This window comes from Neofelis nebulosa, chromosome 3 (assembly GCF_028018385.1).
Source record: "Neofelis nebulosa isolate mNeoNeb1 chromosome 3, mNeoNeb1.pri, whole genome shotgun sequence".
Taxonomy (NCBI): Eukaryota; Metazoa; Chordata; class Mammalia; order Carnivora; family Felidae; genus Neofelis; species Neofelis nebulosa.
The window spans coordinates 167111189-167133358 of record NC_080784.1 but is presented as its reverse complement, the minus strand read 5'-3'; the positions used below and the strand labels follow the sequence as shown (position 1 = coordinate 167133358).

The window sequence follows — 22170 nt, the reverse complement described above, 5'->3', positions numbered from 1 at the left end:
CAAGACAGTATGGTACTGGCACAAGAACACTCAGATCAATGGAACAGAATAGAGAACCCAGAAATGGACCCACAAACCTATGGCCAACTAATCTTTGACAAAGCAGGGAAGAATATCCAATGGAATAAAGACAGTCTCTTCAGCAAGTGGTGCTGGGAAAACTGGACAGTGACATGCAGAAAAATTAACCTGGACCACTTTCTTACACCATGCACAAAAATAAACTCAAAACGGATGAAAGACCTGAATGTAAGACAGGAAGCCATCAAAATCCTAGAGGAGAAAGCAGGCAAAACCTCTTTGATCTTGGCCACAGCAACTTCTTACTCAACATGTCTCCGGGGGCAAGGGAAACAAAAGCAAAAATGAACTACTGGGACCTCATCAAAATAAAAAGCTTCTGCACAGGGAAGAAAACAGTCAGCAAAACTAAAAGGCAACTGACAGAACGGGAGAAGATATTTGCAAACGACATATCAGATAACGGGTTAGTATCCAAAATCTATAAAGAACTTATCAAATTCAACCCCCAAAATACAAATAATCCAGTGAAGAAATGGGCAAAAGACATGAATAGACACTTCTCCAGAGAAGGCATCCAGATGGCCAACCGACACATGAAAAAATGCTCAACATCACTCATCATCAGGGAAATATAAATCAAAACCACAATGAGATACCACCTTACACCTGTCAGAATGGCTAACATTAACAATTCAGGCAACAACAGATGTTGGCAAGGATGTGGAGAAAGAGGATCTCTTTTGCATTGTTGGTGGGAATGCAAGCTGGTGCAGCCACTCTGGAAAATAGTATGATGGTTTCTCAAAAACATAAAATAGAACTACCCTACAACCCAGCAATTGCACTACTAGGTATTTATCCAAGGGATACAGGTGTGGGGTTTCGAAGGGACATATGCACCCCAATGTTTATAGCAGCACTATCAACAATAGTCAAAGTATGGAAAGAACCCCAATGTCCATCGATGGATAAATGGGTAAAGAAGATGTGGTATATATATATATATATATATATATATATATATATATATACACAATGGAGTATTACTCAGCAATCAAAAAGAATGAAATCTTGCCATTTGCAACCACGTGGATGGAACTGGAGGGTATTATGCTAAGTGAAATTAGTCAGAGGAAGACAAATATCCTATGACTTCACTCATATGAGGACTTTAAGAGACAAAACAGATGAACATGAGGGAAGGGCAACAAAAATAGTATAAAAACAAGGAGGGGGACAAAACATAAGAGACTCTTAAATATGGAGAACAAACTGAGGGTTACTGGAGGAGTTGTGGGAGGGGGGATGGGCTAAATGGGTAAGGGGCACTAAGGAATCTACTCTTCAAATCATTGTTGCACTATATGCTAACTAATTTGGATGCAAATTTTTAAAAACATTTAAAAAAGCAACTTTAAACTCCAGACTAGAGTCCATTTGGATGTCTAATAGACATCCCAAATTTCACAAGATCACAGAACTGATCTTTCTCCCCAGACCTGCTCCATCTACAGTCTTCCCCATCTCAGTTTACTACAATACTATCTTTACAGTTGCTTGAGTCAAAAAAAAAAACCTTTCAGTCATTCTTGACTCTTCTCAATCTCCAATCAATATCCAATCTGTCAGGGAGTCCTGTTGGCTCCACTTTTTAAAATATATTCAGGATTAAATCATTTATCGCCATGTTCTCTGCTACCATTCTGATCTGAGCCACCCAAATGTCTTACTTGGATGACTTCAGTGGCCTCCTAACTAGTCTTCCTGCTTTCTACTCTTGCCTTCCTACGGCATATTCTCAATAACAACCAGAGTGATACCTTTTAGTCAGAAAATGGCTACAATAAAAAGTAAATAATAACAAGTATTGACACGGATATGGAGAAATTGGAACCCTCATGCAGTGCTGGTAAAAGTATAATGTGGTGCAGCCCTTTTGGAAGACAGTTTGGCAGTTCTTCAAAAAATTAAAAATCTGACCTAGCAATTTTAGTCCTGAGTCTACACCCAGGAGAAACTAAAAACATACATTCACACAAAACTTGTACATCAATGTTCTTAGCAACATTTTCATAAGAGCCAAAAAAATGGAAACAACCCAAATATCCATCAATTGATGAATGGATAATCAAAGTGTGGATATATCTACACAATGGAATATTATTCAGCCATAGATAGGAATGAAGCACTGATACATATTATAAAACATAGATAAACCTTGAAAACATTATGCTAAGTGAAAGAGACCAGACAAAAAAAGGCATATATTAGATGATTCTGTTTTTATGAAACGTGCACAATGGGCAAGTCTCTAGAAGCAGAAAGTCGTGTTTGTCAGGGGTTTAGGGAGGAGAAACGGGGAGTGACTGTTAGAGGCATGGGGTTTCTTTTCCAAGTGATGAAATGTTTAGGAATCAGTGGTGATGACTGCACAATATTGTGAATATATTAAAAATGACTGAATTGTACACTTTTAAAGAGTGAATTTTATGGTATATGAATTATATTGTATATTTTTAAAAAAGACCATAAGGATTCAAGCTTCTTTTCCATGGTTTCCTTGTACAGGACCAGCAGCTTGGGCTGGATCTACTACCACACAGGATTTAGTCTTGTCTTTGAGCTTCACGAGTTTCATGGAAGTCAATCAATAAGGAAACCATCCTTATGTGACAAATGGAATCTGAAGTTGGAAGATTTTCCCTGGAAGTACACTTCCGGGAAAAATTTCGATATAAATCCTTATATCAGTGACTCTCAGGTAATACAATTGAGGCTATCTTTGTGGTTTAGCCCAAAATAAAGAAATATTCTTTGGAAGCCTGGTGCTTCTATTGACCAACTCTAAAACATTAGGACACAAAATCAAACTTCAACCAATCCCATATAGGAATTTTTGTCAAAGTAGAATAGCCTATTTCCAGATGATCTGGTTTTATATAGAGATAAAGTTTATGAAGCCAAGAGACACCGAGAATCACATTCTCTTAGACCAACTTTCTCAAATACCAGATGTCTGAACTGAACATTTGGCAAGTATTAGAGGGCAGTCTAAATTCTGATTTGTATTGTTGATTAAATAAATGTCCATATGTTTCTAATACTGGGCATGTAGGTAGCAAAGTCAATATACTGTCATGAGAATTAGGGGCTGATTTATATCCTTGTCTAATCAAATAGTCATCATACTTCCAGGCTGGGGTGAACTCATGATATCTGCAGATGGGCGTAAAAAGTTGTACAGATTCAGCAAAGAACTCTCAATCTTCTCATTTGGGCAAGCACTTAGTTGAGAGCTGAGCATTTGTGCTGTTAGACATGGAAGGTGTAATTTGCATCTGAAAAACTCCAAGTGTAGGTTTTTTAATCAACTGCCTCTATCATGAAAGTATTTCAATAGAAGCCCCGCAAAACATGTAATTCGGTCTAGACTTACATTTTGATAAACTAACTCCAACGTGTACCCTCCCTGCATTTGGAGTTAAAGTGTATTAGTTTGGGACACTACACTACAATGCTATTCTCTATAAATGTTTACTGAATGACTAAATGAATGACTAAATAAATGTATATTATAATATCAAGACAATGATAGAGTTGAATATTTTTCTTATATACTTCTAATAGGTATGCCAGGTGCTATGCTGTACATGAACCATTCTCAGATGACAGAGTCTGGAAGTTTTTTCCAACAACTTTATGTTCTAGGTTGTTTCCTTATGTGTCTTCCCCACTACATGGTAAGCTCTTTGATGATATTTTCACCCCTGCATCCTCTACATAATGCCTACTTTAGTTCAAGGCCCATAAGCAGATTCTCAAAACAACAACAACAACAACAACAACAACAACAACAAACCAAAAAAAAAAAAAACAAAAACAAAAACACCCCAATAGGAAAGGCATACTGAATAGAACTAATTGGGGTTGTGCTTTAAGCTTCAAGTTTCTGGGTGTAAAGCCTGTTTGAAGGTATAAAGACAGACCCACTCCACTCCAGAAGCTTAAAGAGGACAGCTATAATGTTTTCCCTTCCTTTGGCAGCTGGAGTGTAGGTCAATGACTAATCATGGCCAGACAGACCTTTCTGTAGGGACTTTGAATCTAGAGGAAATGACTCAGATGCAGGGTTACTTAGAGTTTGAGGCATCAGTGGCAGAACTGTGAATTCACAGTACAGCTGTGGCTCTCCAGAGACAGTGGGAACAGAGCAGATTCCTAAGTAGCCCATTCCTACTGTAGGAATCAATGGCCTCTTCTTGCCCATTATCTTCATTCCTGCCCCAGCCTGGCTCTCCAGATTTCTGTCCATTCACGATCTACCCAAGAAAACTGAAGAGTTCTCTTGACGGCAATCAGAAAGTACAAAAATACTAAGGTTACCCTTCCTACTCATTTCCTTCAAAGACTTACCACTACTTACCCATTAACTCACTCAAATAATGCTTACGGTTTTCCAGCCACACTGCTCTCTCAGACTTTCCTAGCCTTTCTGTGAAATAAAGGTATGTTTAAAAAAAATCTAAATGTCTTTTTCCATTTTAAATATCTAATATATTGAAATAACATTTTCCCACTATTTTAAGGAAATGAAGAAAGTAGCGTAAGAAATTAAAAAAAAAAAAATCCAATATGCATACAATAGCCAAAGATGGCAACCACCAAAATGTGCCTCGTTGGATGAACAGATTTAAAAATGTGGTGTATCCATGCAATGGAATATTTTTCAGCCATAAACAGCAATGAAATGCTGGTCCATAGTTGTATAAAAACACTATGCTAAGTGAAAGAAGCCAGATAATGGAGATGGTTGCATAGCCTTGTGAATACACTAAATGCCACCGAATTTACCCTTTAAAATGGGTAAGATGGTGAGTTATATGTATCTCATCAAAATAAAAAACGAAAATCCAATATACAAAAAAATTAGAAGCGATATCAAAGAGAATATTTAAAACAAGATCCCTTCTGTTTATAATAGAGCAGGGTGGCCTGTCAGAAGAATTTTTCGGCTGGCAGAATCTTTGCGGTTGCGACGTTTCCTCAGAACTCTCAACAGAGTTATCGATCATTATGTTAATCCAGTTTTCATATTAAGAAATAACCTATGTTTTGGTGAGTGGAAAATAAAGCTCATTCAAAAGGCTTTTCATTTATCTCTGATCACAGTCACATACCATTTCATTTAGATATCCGTAAGGATGTTGTGAAAATGAAGTATAATTTAATGGATCTTGATGGTTATAATTTTTCTGCTCTGGCAAAGTTGAAAGTTCTTTCTTACATAGTAGCATCAGTTACTCAACTTTCCAAAGATGTAAGACTTTACATGGGGAAAATAGGCTGAAGATACTGGGATTTATGTCACTCTTCAAACTGAGATAACAAAAATGCGCTGCTAGTTTCTATCCCATAATTCATAGCTCGTTATTGAAAAATTGTTTCAAGTTTGTTCAGTGGAATCCTGGGAAATGACATTTACTCAATTTTTTATTCTAGAATTTTAAAACTTGTTTGTCTTTTATTTCCATCATTTCTACATTTCCCCCCAAATCTCACATACAGCAGGGGTAAAAAAAAAAAAATATATGTGAATACATACCCTCACATATACATCTAAGACCCTCAGTTATTGCTTTCCATCCCCAACAGAACTGAAAAAGAAAACCCCACAAAATAGCAAGTATCCAACTTTCAAAGTATAGGTTTCAGTCTATTTGTATCAAAGCCAGAGTTAGTGTCTTTTCATTCTACTAAGGATCCAAAATGGCGAACTATTTCCTGATTTACGTTTCCTAATTACTACTGAGGGTAAACTGAAATACCGTCAACTTTAAGTTCTATTTCTCAACTTATTAAAAAATGTGTGTTGCTTAAAAAGAAATTTTCAGTAACCTCTTGGGAGAAAAACCTCAATATTTCCCCATCCAGGTTGCTTGGAGGGAACCATCTTAATGCTTTTGCAAACACTCAACGTGTTTCCTTTCAGAAGTTGTTAAAATACAATTACTGCATTTACATGTAGCGAGAGGCTTCATCAAAGTGGCTTTTCACCTCAGCCTCTTCAGAGCAGGTGCCTGTCATTAAATATGGTTCTCTCACCTGATTCATTTCCCATGCTCTGGAGGGCTCTATGTGAGACCACTAACTCACTCTGCATTCATAAGGAAGATGTTATTGCCAATTCCACGAAGCCTTCTGAGAAACTCATCAGTGCTACAAACTACTGACCTTACCCTAAACCCATCTGCTTGCAGGCTAGCTGACTCAACGTCTCCTGCCAGCCATCCGCACACACGTGGTGTTCTTTGGCAGATCTGTGAGCCGTCAGGAATGAGGAGGAGCTCACATTTTTAGAGAGGGTCACTGCGGAGAAAAAAAAGAAAGGGAAAACCCTAATTAGAAACATTTCTGCTCAGGAAACCAAAGGCTAACTTATGCTTTCGCTTTGCTTGCATTTGTGTTTCATTGTTTTAATTAAGAACCACTTGATGAGTGCTTGCCCTGTGCTTAGCACTGCTCTCAGTGTTGTGGAAGACTGCAAAAAGTGAATTAGAAATGTTCTCTGCCCTCCAGGAACCACAGGCTCTAGTGAAAGACATGGGCAGTTCTTAACTTTTCTTTACGACTTACAAGACGACCAGAGGCAGCACTCAAATCCCTTGAGTTTATCCAGTGATTTGCACAGCTATCAGGGGTTAGTTGTCACTTTGTTCATTTCATTTCCTTTCAAGAGAGTATGTGAGAAGGCAAGGGTAGCCAAGCAATGTTAAGTTAGGACTAATTTGGTATATGCTCTAATTCCTATTTTACAATAGAGCATCCTCTCTACTTCCTACGCCATAGATTACTTGTGAAACACTGTGCAATTAATCACAGCACAAATGATGATCATGGTGTGGCCAGATGATGCAAAGGACTGACATAAGAGCTCAGTGAATGGAAGGATGATGAGTATGGAACAATAGAATTAATCAAACCCAAGATTACAAACTGCAACACTGGATACTGGTGGGAGATGCCTTTAGGTCCTGTCCATGTAAGGAGCTAGGTAGATATCTATTTCCTTTGGATCTAGAGCAAGAGCACAGGGAAGGCGGAAGACCCGCTTTTTAAAAAATAATCAATAATAATTTATTTCAAAACTTTGAATATAGTTTGTTGGACTTTCCATTAGCATTTTACATTTTTTTCTCTTTGTTTTCCCTCCAAGATCTTATTTAAATTCAACTTAGTTAACATACAGTGTGGTATTAGTTTTAGGAGTAGAATCTAGTGATTCATCACTTACATGCAACACTCCGTGCTCATCACAAGAAGCACCCTCCTTAATGCCCATCACCCACTTAGCCCATCCCCCCACCACCTCCCCTCCATCAACCCTCAGTGTGTTCTCTATCATTAAGTCTCTTATGGTTTGTCTCCCTCTCTGTTTTTATAGTATTTTAATTTTCCTTCCCTTCCCCTGTGTTCATCTGTTTTGTTCCTTCAACTCCACATGAGTGAAATCATACGATATTTGTCTTTTCCTAACTGACTTATTTCACTTAGCGTAACACATTCTAGCTCCATCCACTTTGTTGCAAACGGCAAGATTTCATTCTTTCTGATTGCCAAGTAATACTCCATTGTATATACATACCACCTCTTCTTTATCCATTCATCGGTCAATGGACATGTGGGCTTTTTCTATAATTTGGCTATTATTGATAAAACTGCTATAAACATTGGGGTGCCTGTGCCCCTTTGAATCAGTACTTTTGTATCCTTTGGGTAAATACCTAGTAGTGCAATCGCTGCATTGTAGGGTAGTTCTATTTTTAACTTTTTGAAGAACCTCCATATTGTTTTCCAGAGTGGCTGTACCAGTCTGCATTCCTACCAACCAGTGTTAAGAGGGTTCCCCTTTCTCCACATCCTCGGCAACATCTGTTGTTTCCTGAGTTGTTAATTTTAGCCATTCTGACAGGTGTGAGGTAGTATCTCGTAGTTTTGATTTGTATTTCCCGGATGATGAGTGATGTTGAGCATTTTTCATGTGCCTTAGCCATTTGTATGTATTCTTTGGAGAAATGTCTATTCATGTGGAAGACCCACTCTAATACCCTATTCCAGGAGGTGTCAATGATATCAGAATGACAGAATATTAATAATTGTTGAAGCTGGGTGATAATAAAGAGTCTAAAAATTGTATTCTAGCAGCTATATGGTCATAACAATTTAAACCCAGATGTTTTTACATATATTATGGACATTTCAAATAACAAAATAACTTAGGGGGAAATGTTCTGTGCGTTGGAAATAACATCTATGAATCACTACTGCCAGCTGTTATCATAGTAAAACAAAACAGATGAAATTGGTCAGTAAATCCTGTGAAGTCACTTAAGACTTATTAAGCTCAAATAGCTGATAGGTGTTCCAGTGGGTGGCCAATGGCAGAAACACACAGCTCACCACAGTCCCACTCATCAGAACTGTCCAAGCAGTCGGCTTCACCATCGCACCAGCGCTCACGGGACACACACTCATGGTTCGCGCATTCGAGTTCATCGTCTTGGCAAAATGCTGGCATGGGGAACAAGAAGCGAGACGATGGAAACATTAAACAAGTGTGATCATCATTCACATGCACATTATCATCTGTCAGCAGGAGCAGGGAAGGAAGAAAAGCCTCGGGTCTCTGAGGCCTCCAAACAGGTTTCAGGACAGAATAACTGAATTGGTAAAAACTCCTATCACAGATGCCAATCCATACAAATAGCGAGCATTTAAATTACTAGTCACTAAATTATCTAGTTCTGACACCAGGATTGAAAAAGTGGTACCCAGAGCAGCAGAACTTCCAAAGATTGAGAGAACAGCATTAAAATCTGATGTGGCATGAGGCAAGCACTGGGGATGAGCAGAATGAAGTGACCACAAGATGGAAACCAGCTCTGTCCACATACATGGATAATGTTTATTCTTTAAAAATCTCTACTATTAAATGACTCCCTGAATCACATACTAATTCTGCTGGGTTTTTAAAATCATAGTGACACTCCTTGATTGCTCACCTGCCTAACATCCATTTCCTTTCTTTCTCCTTTTTTAAGGGAACCTGATTCTGTTCAGCTTCCCACAGCTCCAGAAGATCTTGACTAGTGTAAGTGGGACATTGCATTTTCTAGCTACAACTATTTTTCTTCTGAGTATAGTTACTAGCCCAACGGAAAAGATGGAACCCAAGATCAGAGTTCTGGCCTACCATTTCTGGGGTTGTGCTTTCCAAGATAGTTCCTACCCAAACCCTGCTGGCCAGATCATGCATCCCAACCTGGGACAGGGGCAGCCTGAAGGAAACAGCATTTTTTCTAATTGGTTTTCACTAAGGGGTGCTTCTTTTTGCAATCCAGCTATTTAGGTGGTATCTTTTCTAATTCACACAAAGACCCCTGAATGCTAGCTGGAACCTTGTTCAAAGTTGGCCAATCTGAGTGAACCCTTAAGTGATATTCCAGAGATGAGGGCAAGGTCATCATCACTCCTTCTCACTGGATATGATCAAGAAAGCATGGCATCTCAGTTACTCTTGGTAGCCATCTTTTGACTCTCGCAGACCTAGTCTGAAGTCAAGCTGAACTTAAAGAATCTAAGAAGAGGTGCTGAACTCCAACATCTAGCCTCAAGAATCCTTCCTGTACTTGACTTTTAAAATGATAATACAAGACATAGTGATACATATGATATAAAATAAAATAAAATAATAAAATAAAATAAAATAAAAAAGTCTTCACTGTTTAAGTCAGCCTGAGCTGGGCTTTCTGTTACTAGTAGATAAAATATCTTGACAGATAATTTTTTTCTGGTTCTCAAAGTAGTGGAGAAAATTTAGAAAATGTAGAAAAGACAGAAAAGCAAAAACACTTAATAATCCCACCACCTAGAGATAAGAACTGTAAACTGTTTCTGTGACTTTCTGATCTTTTCCTATATGTGGGTATCAGCACTTTAAAAATTCACGGCAATAGTGCACATAATACTTTATATTTTGTTTTATTTGCCTAATGACATGTAATGAACCCAGGAGAAATTATTCTTTCCATTTGATTTTTAATGTTTGCATATTATTGCATTTTAGGGCTGTATTTTCTGTCCCCTTTTTTTATATAGTTGGATAAAATTATAATTTTTCCATGTGATAAATAATACTAGAATAATATCACTGTGCATATAATTTACACGTTTATGTTCTTGCATATATTTTTATAAGTGGAGATTTGTTCATAAGATCTGAACATACTAAAAGCTTTTGATACATATTTCCAAATTTCTAGATTACATTCAAAATTAGAGGTAATCAGTGTTTAACATATAAAAAGTTGTGTTGGTCCATTCAAGGTAAGCACTTACAACAGTTTTTCTCATCCATGGCATCAGGGCAGTCTGGGAACCCATCACAGATAACTGTGTGCTTCAAACATTGTTTATTGGATGGACATTCCCAAAGATCTCTCTCTTTACAGCCTGAAGACAGAAGAAAAGGTTATTTGCAATAGATGTGGAGATAAAAATAATGATGGATTTGATGAAGCAACGTAGAAAAATTATAGCACAAAGTCATGATTTCTTTCTTCTTAAAAAGTCTTGACTTCTGGGGGTGCCTGGGTGGCTCAGTCAGTTAAGTGTCCGACTCTTGATTTTGCTCAGGTCATGATCTCACGGTTCATGAGATGGAGCCCCAAGTCAGGCTCTGCGCTGGCAGCACGGAGCCTGCTTGGGATTCTCTCTCTCCCTCTCTCTCTGCCCCTCCCCCACTCACATGCTCATTCTCTCTCTCCTCTCTCTCTCTCTCAAAATAAATAAATAAACATTTTTAAAAAAGGCTTGGCTTGACTTCTGTATACCATGAAAACTGTAATTTTTAGAGCAGAAATATTCGATAATCTCCATGCTGCAATAGGACAGCTTTCCCAAGAGAAGATCAAAAGTGACATATGGGAAAAGGGGGAAAAAATGGAAAAACAGCTATACACTGACACTCATCTTTAGCTGTTCTTTTTGCCTTCGGAGTCCATTTGCCAACGCATTAGACTCAACTATGAAATGATAACTTATGCTTTAAGTAAATATGCTAAAACCTAGTGATTTAGATGCATATTATCTTAAAAATGTAATTTCAGCCAACAAATAGAAAGGCCATCTGTGTGTTTAGTAAGAGGCGCCTCCTATGCCAAATAGCAACAAAATTAATTTATTTTTATTTTTTTTTAATTTTCAATGTTTATTTATTTATTTATTTATTTATTTTAAATATATGAAATTTATTGTCAAATTGGTTTCCATACAACACCCAGTGCTCATCTCAAAAGATGCCCTCTTCAATACCCATCACCCACCCTCCCCTCCCTCCCACCCCCCATCAGCCCTCATTTTGTTCTCATTTTTTTAAGAGTCTCTTATGCTTTGGCTCTCTCCCACTCTAACCTCTCTTTTTTTTTTTTCCTTTCCCTTCCCCATGGGTTCCTGTTAAGTTTCTCAGGATCCACATAAGAGTGAAACCATATGGTATCTGTCTTTCTCTGTATGACTTATTTCACTTAGCATCACACTCTCCGTTTCCGTCCACGTTGCTACAAAGGGCCATATTTCATTCTTTCTCATTGCCACGTAGTACTCCATTGTGTATATAAACCACAATTTCTTTATCCATTCATCAGTCCAACAAAATTCATTTAAAAGCCAGGTACAAAAGCTGTTACTTCAGTAACATAGTCTAAGAGATCTAAGGATGTCAACTTCATCAATTAATAGGAGAAATGAATGTAATTTGCACAAGATCAGGACCATAAGCTTGAACTGTAATTTGCCTATTTAATAGCAAGAACTTGCAATGAACTTAAAAAATGCCATTTGCATCAAAGGCAGTGTGTTTCATACATCTGCTGAAACATGCCAAGAGTCTAATGCATTCTTGTCACTCCAGTGGGATCCATGGTCCTTACTAGGCTGCTACGTGCATGAAGGAGGAGTCCACATGCTGTTCATCTTTGGCTTGCTGCCCCCCCCCCCCCATGTCACAATAGCCCTTGCCAGGCCTTCAACACATATGCATTTTAAATGATTGGGGGTGGGAGGGAGGAGAGGGTGGGTGATGGGCACTGAGGAGGGCACCTGTTGGGATGAGCACTGGGTGTTGTATGGAAACCAATTTGACAATAAATTTCATATTAAAATAAACAAACAAACAAACAAACAAATGTAGGGAACAGAAAGTCTCTTCACTTCCCAGGAAAAGATCATTTAGTTTAAGGTGAGTGAAATGCAAAGCAGTGATCAAATAAGGACTTTCTTAGAAGAGGCTATTTCCTATTTGACCTACTACAAATAATTCAGAGAAATTTTGTGGGTGATTGACTCAGCTTTCTTGGAATCCGTTATAAGAAAAAAAAATCTGCTCTTATCAAAATTTTCATTGAAAACAGTTACCAAAATAAGTCACTAGAAGAGAAATTTTTATTATGAGCTACAATTAGATTTAAAGTGTTTCACCATTCAAAACTCTAGGAAATGAACAGTGAGGGTGTTTCACTAGCGGTACATCTGGAACAGTCTTAGGCCCAGAGATGTCTATTCTAGGAACTCATGGGTATATTATGGAGTTTCAGCTAGCAGAGGATACAGACATCATCTGGAGTGTTCTGACAATAACAGTCTCATCAGTCTCATTACAAACGTCACCACTTGCCAGCAGAGGATGAAAGAAAACAGTGTGAGCCTTTCTGATTATTCACAAGGTACCCTTCCTAAAAGTCCGGAGAATGTGGACTTTTGGAATGGGCCATGAACGACCACAGGAGTAGATTTTCTGGGACATCCATAAGGCCTGCATTCTTAACAGTAATAATAATAATAATGATAGAATTCATTATCCACTACATATACACATTATAAATATTCATTTTTTAAAAAATATTCAGCGCTCAAATTTCTTTCTTTCTTTCCTTTTTTTTTTTTTTAGAGAGAGAGAGCTGAAGAAGGGCAGAGAAAGAGAGAGAAAGAGAGAGCAAATCTCAAGCAGGCTCCATGGTCAGCAGGGAACCCGACACGGGGCTCAATCCCATGACTCTGGGATCATGACCTGAGCTGAAATCAAGAGTCGGATGCTGAACCAATCGAGCGACCCAGGCTCCCCAGTTTTATTTCTTATAATAACACCACAATATCAGTATGTCAGGTGATGATCATTGTTTTATAAGTGAGCAAAATGACATTTAGAGAAAATAAATCAACTGTTCCAAATCACAGCCTTACAGAGAAAGATCCAGTTGGGATCTAGGTGCAAGTCTTTAGCTGCAGTCCTCTGTAAAATGAGAATGTACCATACACATAAGGGGTAGAAAGCAATTTGAGTCCTACCTCTAATTTCACTAGCTGTGTGACTTTGGATAGGTTACTTAAACTCTCTGAACCTCAGTTTCAATATCTATAAAATAGTAATAATAAGGCCTGCTACACAGGGTTGCTATACAGATTAAATGAGTATGAGCATTATCCTCTGTATTGTCTCTTTTCTCATAGAAGTTTGTGTGGCCTAATACCTCTTTTGTGGAGTTATGATGAGCATAAATGAAGTAAGATGAACAGGTCAAGACATTAGTCACATGGAAGATAGTATTATTATTTTGCAAAGAAACCACTCATTTTAAAGTGATGTTTTTGGTGTAATTATGTTTTAAATGTATGCTTTAAAATGAAAAGAGTGTGCTTCCACTAAAAATTAAAGACATTATGGGGGTGCCTGGGTGGCTCAGTCGGTTAAGCATTGGACTTCAGCTCAGGTCATGATCTCATGGTTCGTGGGTTCGAGTCCTGTGCTAGCTCTGTGCTGATAGCTCAGAGCCTGGAGCCTGCTTCAGATTCTGTGTCCCCGTCTCTCTCTGCCCCTCCCCTGCTCATGCTCTGTCTCTCTTTCTCTCTCAAAAACAAATGAGCATTTAAAAAATTAAAAAAAAATAAGGACAGATATGGATGGAGTGGGATGTTTAATGGAGTTTCAGGTCATGAAACCAAATAATTGTTTATGTCAGAATGATCACCACCACCACAGAGATCATGACAACACCCACTCCTGGAGGCCATGGTGTCTGGCTAAAGTAACCAAGCCATCCCAGCTTACCCAAGACCTCCTGTTCTGAGCACTAACTGTCCCTCGGTCCAAAAACCTCCCCTGGTCCCAGGCAAACCAGAGGCTTCTTTGCCCTACGTGTGCTAAGTTTGCACCGTGTCGTTCGCTTCCTCTAGCTTTCGTTTTCACAAAGACTCTGTGAAGCAGCAGGCTTCCCTGCCAGAAGCAGGTCCAACCTGAACTGGGGCACCGTTGGTCTTTTTTTCTCTCTACCGAAAATGTTGTCATCATAGGTAAAGGCAGCAAACCACTTTAAGTGGATGCTTCTTGTATTGGAAGGATCTCCCTGGCAAATATAAGGTGAGTAGGTGGGCTCATTAGGTCTGCAGAGTTGAGCTGTAAGAACTAAAACGTAACATCAGGGAGGGGCACCAGGGTGGCTCAGGTGGTTAAGCATCCCATTTGGGCTCAGGTCATCATCTCAAAGTTCGTGGGTCTGGGCCCCACGGCAGGCTCTGGGCTGACAGCTCAGAGCATTGAGCTTGCGTCAGATTCTGTGTGAATCTCCCTCCCGGTTCGCACACTCTCTCTCTCTCAAAAATAAACAAACATTTTTTTTTTTTCTTTTTATAAAGAAGAGGCAAGGTGAATCTGGGTCCTGGAGCTGCTGGGGCTGGGACAGTCTGGATGCAGCCATGTTGGGCTGGCACCAGAAAGCTGCAGCAGGGAGGCTCAAGGTCCCTGCAGAGCATGCAAGCCTGGGAGATGCAACGTTGGGAGATGGAACCCTGAGAGATGCAACCCTGGGAGATGCAACCCTGGGAGATGCAACCCTGGGAGATGGAACCCTGGGAGATGCAACCCTAGGAGATGGAACCTTGGGAGATGGAACCCTGGGAGATGGAACCCTGGGAGATGCAACCCTGGGAGATGCAACCCTGGGAGATGCAACCCTAGGAGATGCAACCCTAGGAGATGCAACCCTGGGAGATGCAACCCTGGGAGATGGAACCCTGGGAGATGCAACCCTGGGAGATGGAACCCTGGGAGATGGAACCCTGAGAGATGCAACCCTGGGAGATGCAACCCTGGGAGATGCAACCCTAGGAGATGCAACCCTGGGAGATGCAACCCTGGGAGATGGAACCCTGGGAGATGCAACCCTAGGAGATGGAACCCTGGGAGATGGAACCCTGGGAGATGGAACTCCAATCTCAAGGACCAGCGGCAGCACCTGTAGAACAGCAACACCAGCACAAACCATAAGGCTCACGGTTCCTCAGCAGCTCCTCCCAACTCCTCCCCCATTTAGGGGTGACATCCCCATGTCACCTTCTTCAACATATGCTGGCTTAGGACCCTCTGAGGAGGCAAGATGGGGGAATGGAAAGGCTTTAAACTGCAGGCTGGGGCCCCCTTCCATGACTCATCCTGGAGGGAGATGGGGACATCTGCCTCCGGGTAAGTCTACCTCCAGGATGAGACAGCACCCTGCTGCTGGTGTTTACGATGCAAACCAGCGGCTCTGCCCAGCTCGCACTTCGGACATGACATGCCAGCCTTATCTCCTCTGCCATAAACAAGACTTTGGTCTGTCTGAAACAAGACCAAGCAAGACAGGACTCCTCCCCTCCAGGGAGATCCCCAGGGTGACCTTTGAGTTGCCCCCTGGATATGCTGGCACCATGGCAGATGGGTGCTTGGTTATTGCCTTCTGAGGAATGAATAAAGGCACAGAATAAACATTCCAAGCTCTGGAGGATAAAGTGGGCGTTCTCTACGTTTTGCAGGTGAGGAAACCGAGGCCCAGAGAAATTAAGTGACTGGCCAAAAGTCACACAGTCTCTAGGTGCTGAGCTGGGATTTAAATTTCACTCTTATGTGGAGCCTGAGAAATTTAACAGAAGACCATGGGGGAGGGGAAGAAAAAAAAAAGAGGTTAGAGAGGGAGGGAACCAAAGCATAAGAGACTCTTAAAAACTGGGAATAAACTGAGGGTTGATGGGGGGTGGGAGGGAGGGGAGAGTGGGTGATGCGTATTGAGGAGGGCACCTGTTGGGATGAGCACTGGGTGTTGTATGGGAACAACATAAATTTCATATTAATAAAAAAAAATCCAAGTCTAGGTCTACACAGAGCACCCCCTGACATTCCAGGCTGCCTGTCCAAGATGCCAAATGAAATAGCTAAACAGTGAACCAAGTAGCAAAATATCAAAAGAGAAAGCCATTTGTGAGTATCCAACATGATACGGACATAGTGACTCGAACTCTGTTTCGGCCAGTTACAGAGCAGAGTCGGAGTCTTCCACAAGCAAAGAGAAAGAGAGGCCTGGAGACTACTATTTGCTAAAAATGCCACATAAGCCATTCTCTTTGAGAAGTCATAGAAATACTATTAAAGGATCCAAATGGATAGGAAAATAGGTCTTTTAGAAAACTTTAAAAATTAAGCTGTACACCCCACAAATATCAGAGTCAGAGGCTTTGATTGCAGCACAAAGGGGTTTTGATCCCAAGAAAAGATTATATTTGAAGATTTTATTTTATTTGAGCCCAGTGATTTTTTTTTTAAGATTTCTTTAAAGCTTTATTCATTTTTCAGAGCCAGAACATGAGGTGGGGAGGGGCAGAGAGAGAGGGAGACACAGAATCTGAAGCAGGCTCCAGGCTCTGAACTTTCAGCACGGCCCGACACAGGGCTTGAACCCACAGACGGTGAGATCATGAACTGAGCTAAAGTCACATGCCTAACCGAGGAGCCACCCAGGCGCCCCATTGAGCCCAGTGAATTTCAATCACTTGAAGATAAACAGGAAGGCACTTAATGACACCTGCGTATTTGTATTGTCGTCAATCTTTCTGCATATGGTGTATATCCTTATACGCAGAACAGCGATCAATTAGTAATCGTGATGCTGTGTTTATGTCATAAAGGGTTTTATGTCTACTGTCTTAGCTGTATTCCCATTTAACTGCCCCATTGAGAAGACATGCTGCTCACGTCACAGACCAGGTACCACCTGGCTCCTGCTGGTTGGTAGCCCAGCCAAAGCATGGACATAGGCTTAGCAAACTCTAACCTCAGTCTCACGAACTCAAATCTATGCATGAAGGCAAAACCCAGAAATGCAATCCATTGTTATTTCCCTCAGCTCTCTTTTATGCCATTCCTGTTCATTTCTTTGCCCAGATCGTCACCTTTTTCTTCATGGCTTAGATATCAGTGCTTGGGAAAGGTTATGCTGAAAATCAACTTATTTCATCAAGTTGCTATTTTAACGGACAGTTCCGTCCACATGGCGGACAGTGTTTCACAGTGTTTTCAACGGTTGTTTACATTAGCAATTACACAACCAAAACAAACTTTAACGGGGCGTCTGGGTGGCTCAGTCGATTGAGCGTGAGACTTGGGCTCAGGCCATGATCTCCTGGTCTGTGAGTTTGAGCCCCGTGTCGGGCTCTGGTCTGAGAGCTCAGCGCCTGGAGCCTGCTTTGGATTCTGTGTCTCCCTGTCTCTCTGCCCCTCCCACACTCATGCTCTGTCTCTCTCTGTCAAAAAATAAACAAACATTAAAATTTTTTTTTGAAAAAAAAAAAAAAAACTGTAACAAAAATTTACCACGGGAGCAGATGACACTTCAGAGCAACACTGGTGGTTGCTAAATTCTAACGCATGTACAGGTATCCCCCCCCCCCCCCGCCTTTTTCGAAAGTTCACATCACACCACTTCGCTTTTAGGAAAAGATCTACATTAGCAACTGTTTTTACTGACCACGAGCAATCTGAAGAGGATTGTCCCTTTCACGAGAAACAGCGGAAAGGAAAACAGGAAAATAGTTTCAGCGAGTGAAAAAGGAAAAGAGCTTCAGCATTGGTTTTGCCGCCAGGCTTTACGCAGGCAGGGTGCACGCTGAGCAGCGAGTAGCGCCCCCCAGCTCCTTCCCCGGGAACTACACTCAGCCTCTCAGCGTCAAGCCACGGAAGCTTTGATGTTTCTCTCTCTGCTTTGTCTTGATTTATTTTGTATACCCACTAGCAAGATGTGTGGTGGGTATTAGAAAGCCTAAGGGAGGATATTTTTAGGCTCTGGGAATACTCAAAATTTTTTTCTACACAAATTAATGGCAATGGCTTCTTCACTTCACACAATTTTGGCTTAGGAAAGTTTTTATAGGAATGCTGTACTTCCGGATCGCAGGGGAAGTCTGTATTTTGAAAGCATAGTTATAAATGGTGTGCTTCGGCTACCATGTTTTCCTCCTGCAGATTTGCCAAAGAAACACAAAATAAATTTCCAACGCGTCAATTATTTTGTAAATAAATAAATCCTGTTTTGAGAGGAAAATCCTACAGTGTTTTTAGAAGTTCTGGAGGATCCGCAGTGTGTGCCAGTGAATGGTTAATTGTCACATTATTCAGTAAAGCTCAAGCCATTAAGTGCGTTAAGCTTCACAATGGACAGAATAAATCAAAACCGTCTGAAGCTTGAGGTGAAACCCGGCTTCACTGGGGCTGCTGGTGTTTGCATTGCTGGATGGTGACATGCATGGCCATGGAACCAGAAGGCCAGACTGAGAAGATGAGAAATGGAAGCTGGGTGGTAGTCCTTCATCAGGCCCTCCTCCACAGGACTTCTTTATTTCATGTTAAGTGTCTTATTCTCTCAGAGTAACGGACATGCCCATTCAAATGTGTACATACATCCCAAAGGGAAATAAATACATGGAAAATTTTTATCATTGGTCACTTTGAAAAACTTAATAAGAGCTTTCTCATAACTGACTACTGTTGGAGCAATTAATGTAAATCCGAATGTATTAATTTCTCTCCCATTTTTAACTTTCCTTACCTAGAGCTCTCAGTAGTGCCATCAATATATTGAGTGCTGATAGAGATTCGACAACAGATTCTATCATTCTGGTGTGAATTGACTGCCTTTAATTGAGTGAATAAAGTTTTGATAAAAACTCCTTGCTAAACCAGAAACCTGACATTTTAGGGTCATTTAAACCCTACAGAGCTTTGAATTTCTTTTTGCAAAATATATTCCAGGACTCAGACCATTTAAAACTAAGTTTTTACATTTCTCAAATATTTAGCCCCCTACTGATAGATTTAGTCCCCTACTTAGATTTAGGTCGAGCCACCCCAATAGAGTGCCATGTAACCTCTTTAAGTCATCAAAGCTAATCTATTTTAAATTGCATCTCGTAATACCATAACACACTGAAGTCATAGTTTAGCAAACAAATCCAATAGATTCTCAACAAATGACTTACATAAGGGATATTCACTGAGTTTGGATTTATTTCTCCACATAAAGACCACAAACAAGCAAACAACAGTAGCTTCTCCAAACACTGTATGTTCTTCTCTAAGAGAATTACCCCTGGTCATTGGATCATCATCCTGACAGCCCTAATTGTCTAGAAGATGCACTTGTCCATATTTATAACAACTGACAGGATTTCAGTTTATTGCTTGTGACATTTGTCTAGACCAGAAGGACAACGTCTACTACAGAAAATTCATTTTGGGAAGCCAGGCAATAGTTCGTATTTCAAAGGCCAAAAGAATAAAATGAATTCAAAAGATGTATTGCCTCGTGTGGTTTAGTGACAGAAAGTGTCAATTCATTCTTAAGCAGAACAAGGTAAATAATCATAACCAAACTATTCTTTGGATAGCCTTTCAATCATTTTGCTTTATTCTAGAATATTGCTTAGTAAAGAGCATTGCCCGCTTTCTATTGCCTGACACATTCTGAGGTTACAAGTACAGAGGTTTGCAGGGAAATAAAATGGGAATTAGCTTCACTCAAATTACCATTGGCATTTCTGGCCTTTCCACTGGTGATTTTGGAACTCCACGAAGAAACGTCAGAAAGAGTTTTATCCTTTGCCGACAGAGACAAAATCAGAGAGGGCATGGAAACGAATTCCAATTAAATTTGAACGTTGGAGCCTGAACTCTGTCTGTGTATCTTAGATGCCTATTTAGCAACATGGAAATATATGCAAAGACACTATTATTCTGACTTTTAAACAGACAACAACTGCTTTAACGTTTCTAATCATAAAAATAATCCCTTGCATTTGTGAAGTTCTTCTCCTTTTACTAGGGACATATATCAGCAAGGTCATAAACGGAAGTATAATTTAGGGAAAATCAATAGAGTTAACAGGAAAAATACCTACTGAGTCATACCTTGCCGTTTGGTAATATTAAAAGTAAATGCATTAGCATTCGATCCTCATCCCTGCCCATGACTATCAGAACAGCTCACATTTTTAAATACAGGCCTTTATCCTAGCCAGGCATTAACGTATATTCCAGAAAAGTGTCATCTCACACGCATACCGCAGTTTTCTTCATCACTGTCATCGTCACAGTCAGCCTGGCCATCACACCTTCTAGAAGCCAGAACACACCGTCCAGAGCCACACTTGAAGTGACTAGGTGAGCATTCTGTTAAAAACAATAAGCCACTTTATTGTCGCTGGACAGAAAACCTGGAAGCATCAACTGATCTATCCATTTACGGGTGGGCTATTGCCAAGGAGCTATTCCCTGAAGAGAAGATGGTCTTCCACAAAGCTGAGCCAACCAAAGGTAGCTTGGCTTTCTCTGCTTGCTGACGGGGATCTTTTTCCTTCACCCTTGGCATCGTCTCTCCCGTCAGTGGTTTAGTGTCTTTACGCTTTCCAGCAATTAACTACCTTCCTGAATGGACAAGCTTGTCCATTCCACAGATTGTCAGAGCCTGAAATAGCCCATGGAGACAATGCTTCTAATGACACCTTGATGTGTCCAACTGTTTCCAGTTCTAATCCTTCCACCAGATGGGCAGGTCCCGGATTCCCTTTCTCTACCTGATGAACCTATGTTGCCAAGGTCTCTAAAAACTTTAAAGTAACCAAGGCTCGATGTTCACTATTACCTACAGGAACCCTAGGATAAAAGCCGCCTATAATGGGCTCTGTGAGTTGAGTATGGTTAAGATAAATACCTGGAATATTACATACATCTCTGCAATTTATTTTTAAAATGAAGACAACGTTTAACAGATCAGCACCACATTCTTCAATGAATCAAGTTCATAGACTCACTCACCCATGCCGCCTGATTGACAACTAAATAGAACACAGCAAGAACAATAACAACCGGGAAACTCAAGAAGGGAGCTGATCTATTCGTCCATGTTAGATAACCGGCGGTAATTGATTTAAAAATTAACCTTCCACATCTTCATCAGGCATTAGGCAAGTTTGGTTGTCTGAATTTTCCTCTGGAAATTGATTGCAATCTGTGTCTTCAGGCCACTGCAGGCCCACGATCCCAAGAACAGACTCACAGTGTTCTTTGGAGTGCTCACACAGTGCTCTGAAAGAGAAAGAAAGAGTAAACATGAGTAACAGAAATAGCTACGTCTGAAATGGTATGTCAGGAATATACGTAGGGTTCTAATTCTGCACGAGTGTGGGTCTATGTGTGTATCTGGTGTGTGTATATACCAGTATAAATGCACAGCAACATAATTTCACCAAAAGAAACTTCATTGCAGAAATAGAAATAAAAGTTTGCTGTGTGTGTTTTTATTGAAATGTATTTCACATATAACATGATGTATATTTAAGGTGTAAAACATGTTGATTGATAACATTTATATATTATAATGTGATGATAGAACCTCTATCACATCACATAATTACCATTTCTCTTTTGTGGTTGAAAAATTAAGATCCAGATTCTTAGGAAGCTTGATGATTATAATACAATACCTTTGTCTATATTCACTATATTGTGCATAAGATCTCCAGAATCTATATATCAACTAGTCGCAAGTTTACGCGCTTGAACAGCATCCAGAACACAGATACCCTTCTGTTCTCTCTTCTGTCTTCCAAGCAGACACATTCTCCAATGCTTTTATTCCAAGTCAGGAAGTTCCCAGCATCGGTTTGGAGAGTCGGCCACCAAGGGTCATGGCGTCTATACCATACCCCCAGCCGCAGAGTTCTCTTCCTCTGGCG

At 40.2% G+C, this 22170-nt stretch overlaps 1 protein-coding gene across 10 annotated transcripts in view; it reads right to left on the bottom strand.

The window, feature by feature from the left end:
* CORIN (corin, serine peptidase) overlaps positions 1 to 22170 on the bottom strand; it is a 261992-nt gene that overhangs the window by 43890 nt on the left and 195932 nt on the right. For 6 of the 10 annotated variants that reach the window (XM_058722683.1, XM_058722680.1, XM_058722679.1 and 3 more), the window contains 6 exons: positions 21375 to 21520; positions 20498 to 20605; positions 19964 to 20035; positions 10420 to 10533; positions 8482 to 8592; positions 6261 to 6390 (listed from right to left, as the gene is read on the bottom strand). In XM_058722683.1, the coding sequence (XP_058578666.1) occupies positions 6261 to 6390; positions 8482 to 8592; positions 10420 to 10533; positions 19964 to 20035; positions 20498 to 20605; positions 21375 to 21520 (681 nt within the window). The remainder of the gene's footprint in view (positions 1 to 6260; positions 6391 to 8481; positions 8593 to 10419; positions 10534 to 19963; positions 20036 to 20497; positions 20606 to 21374; positions 21521 to 22170) is intronic. The other 4 variants (XM_058722685.1, XM_058722677.1, XM_058722678.1 and 1 more) reach the window with 2 other exon arrangements.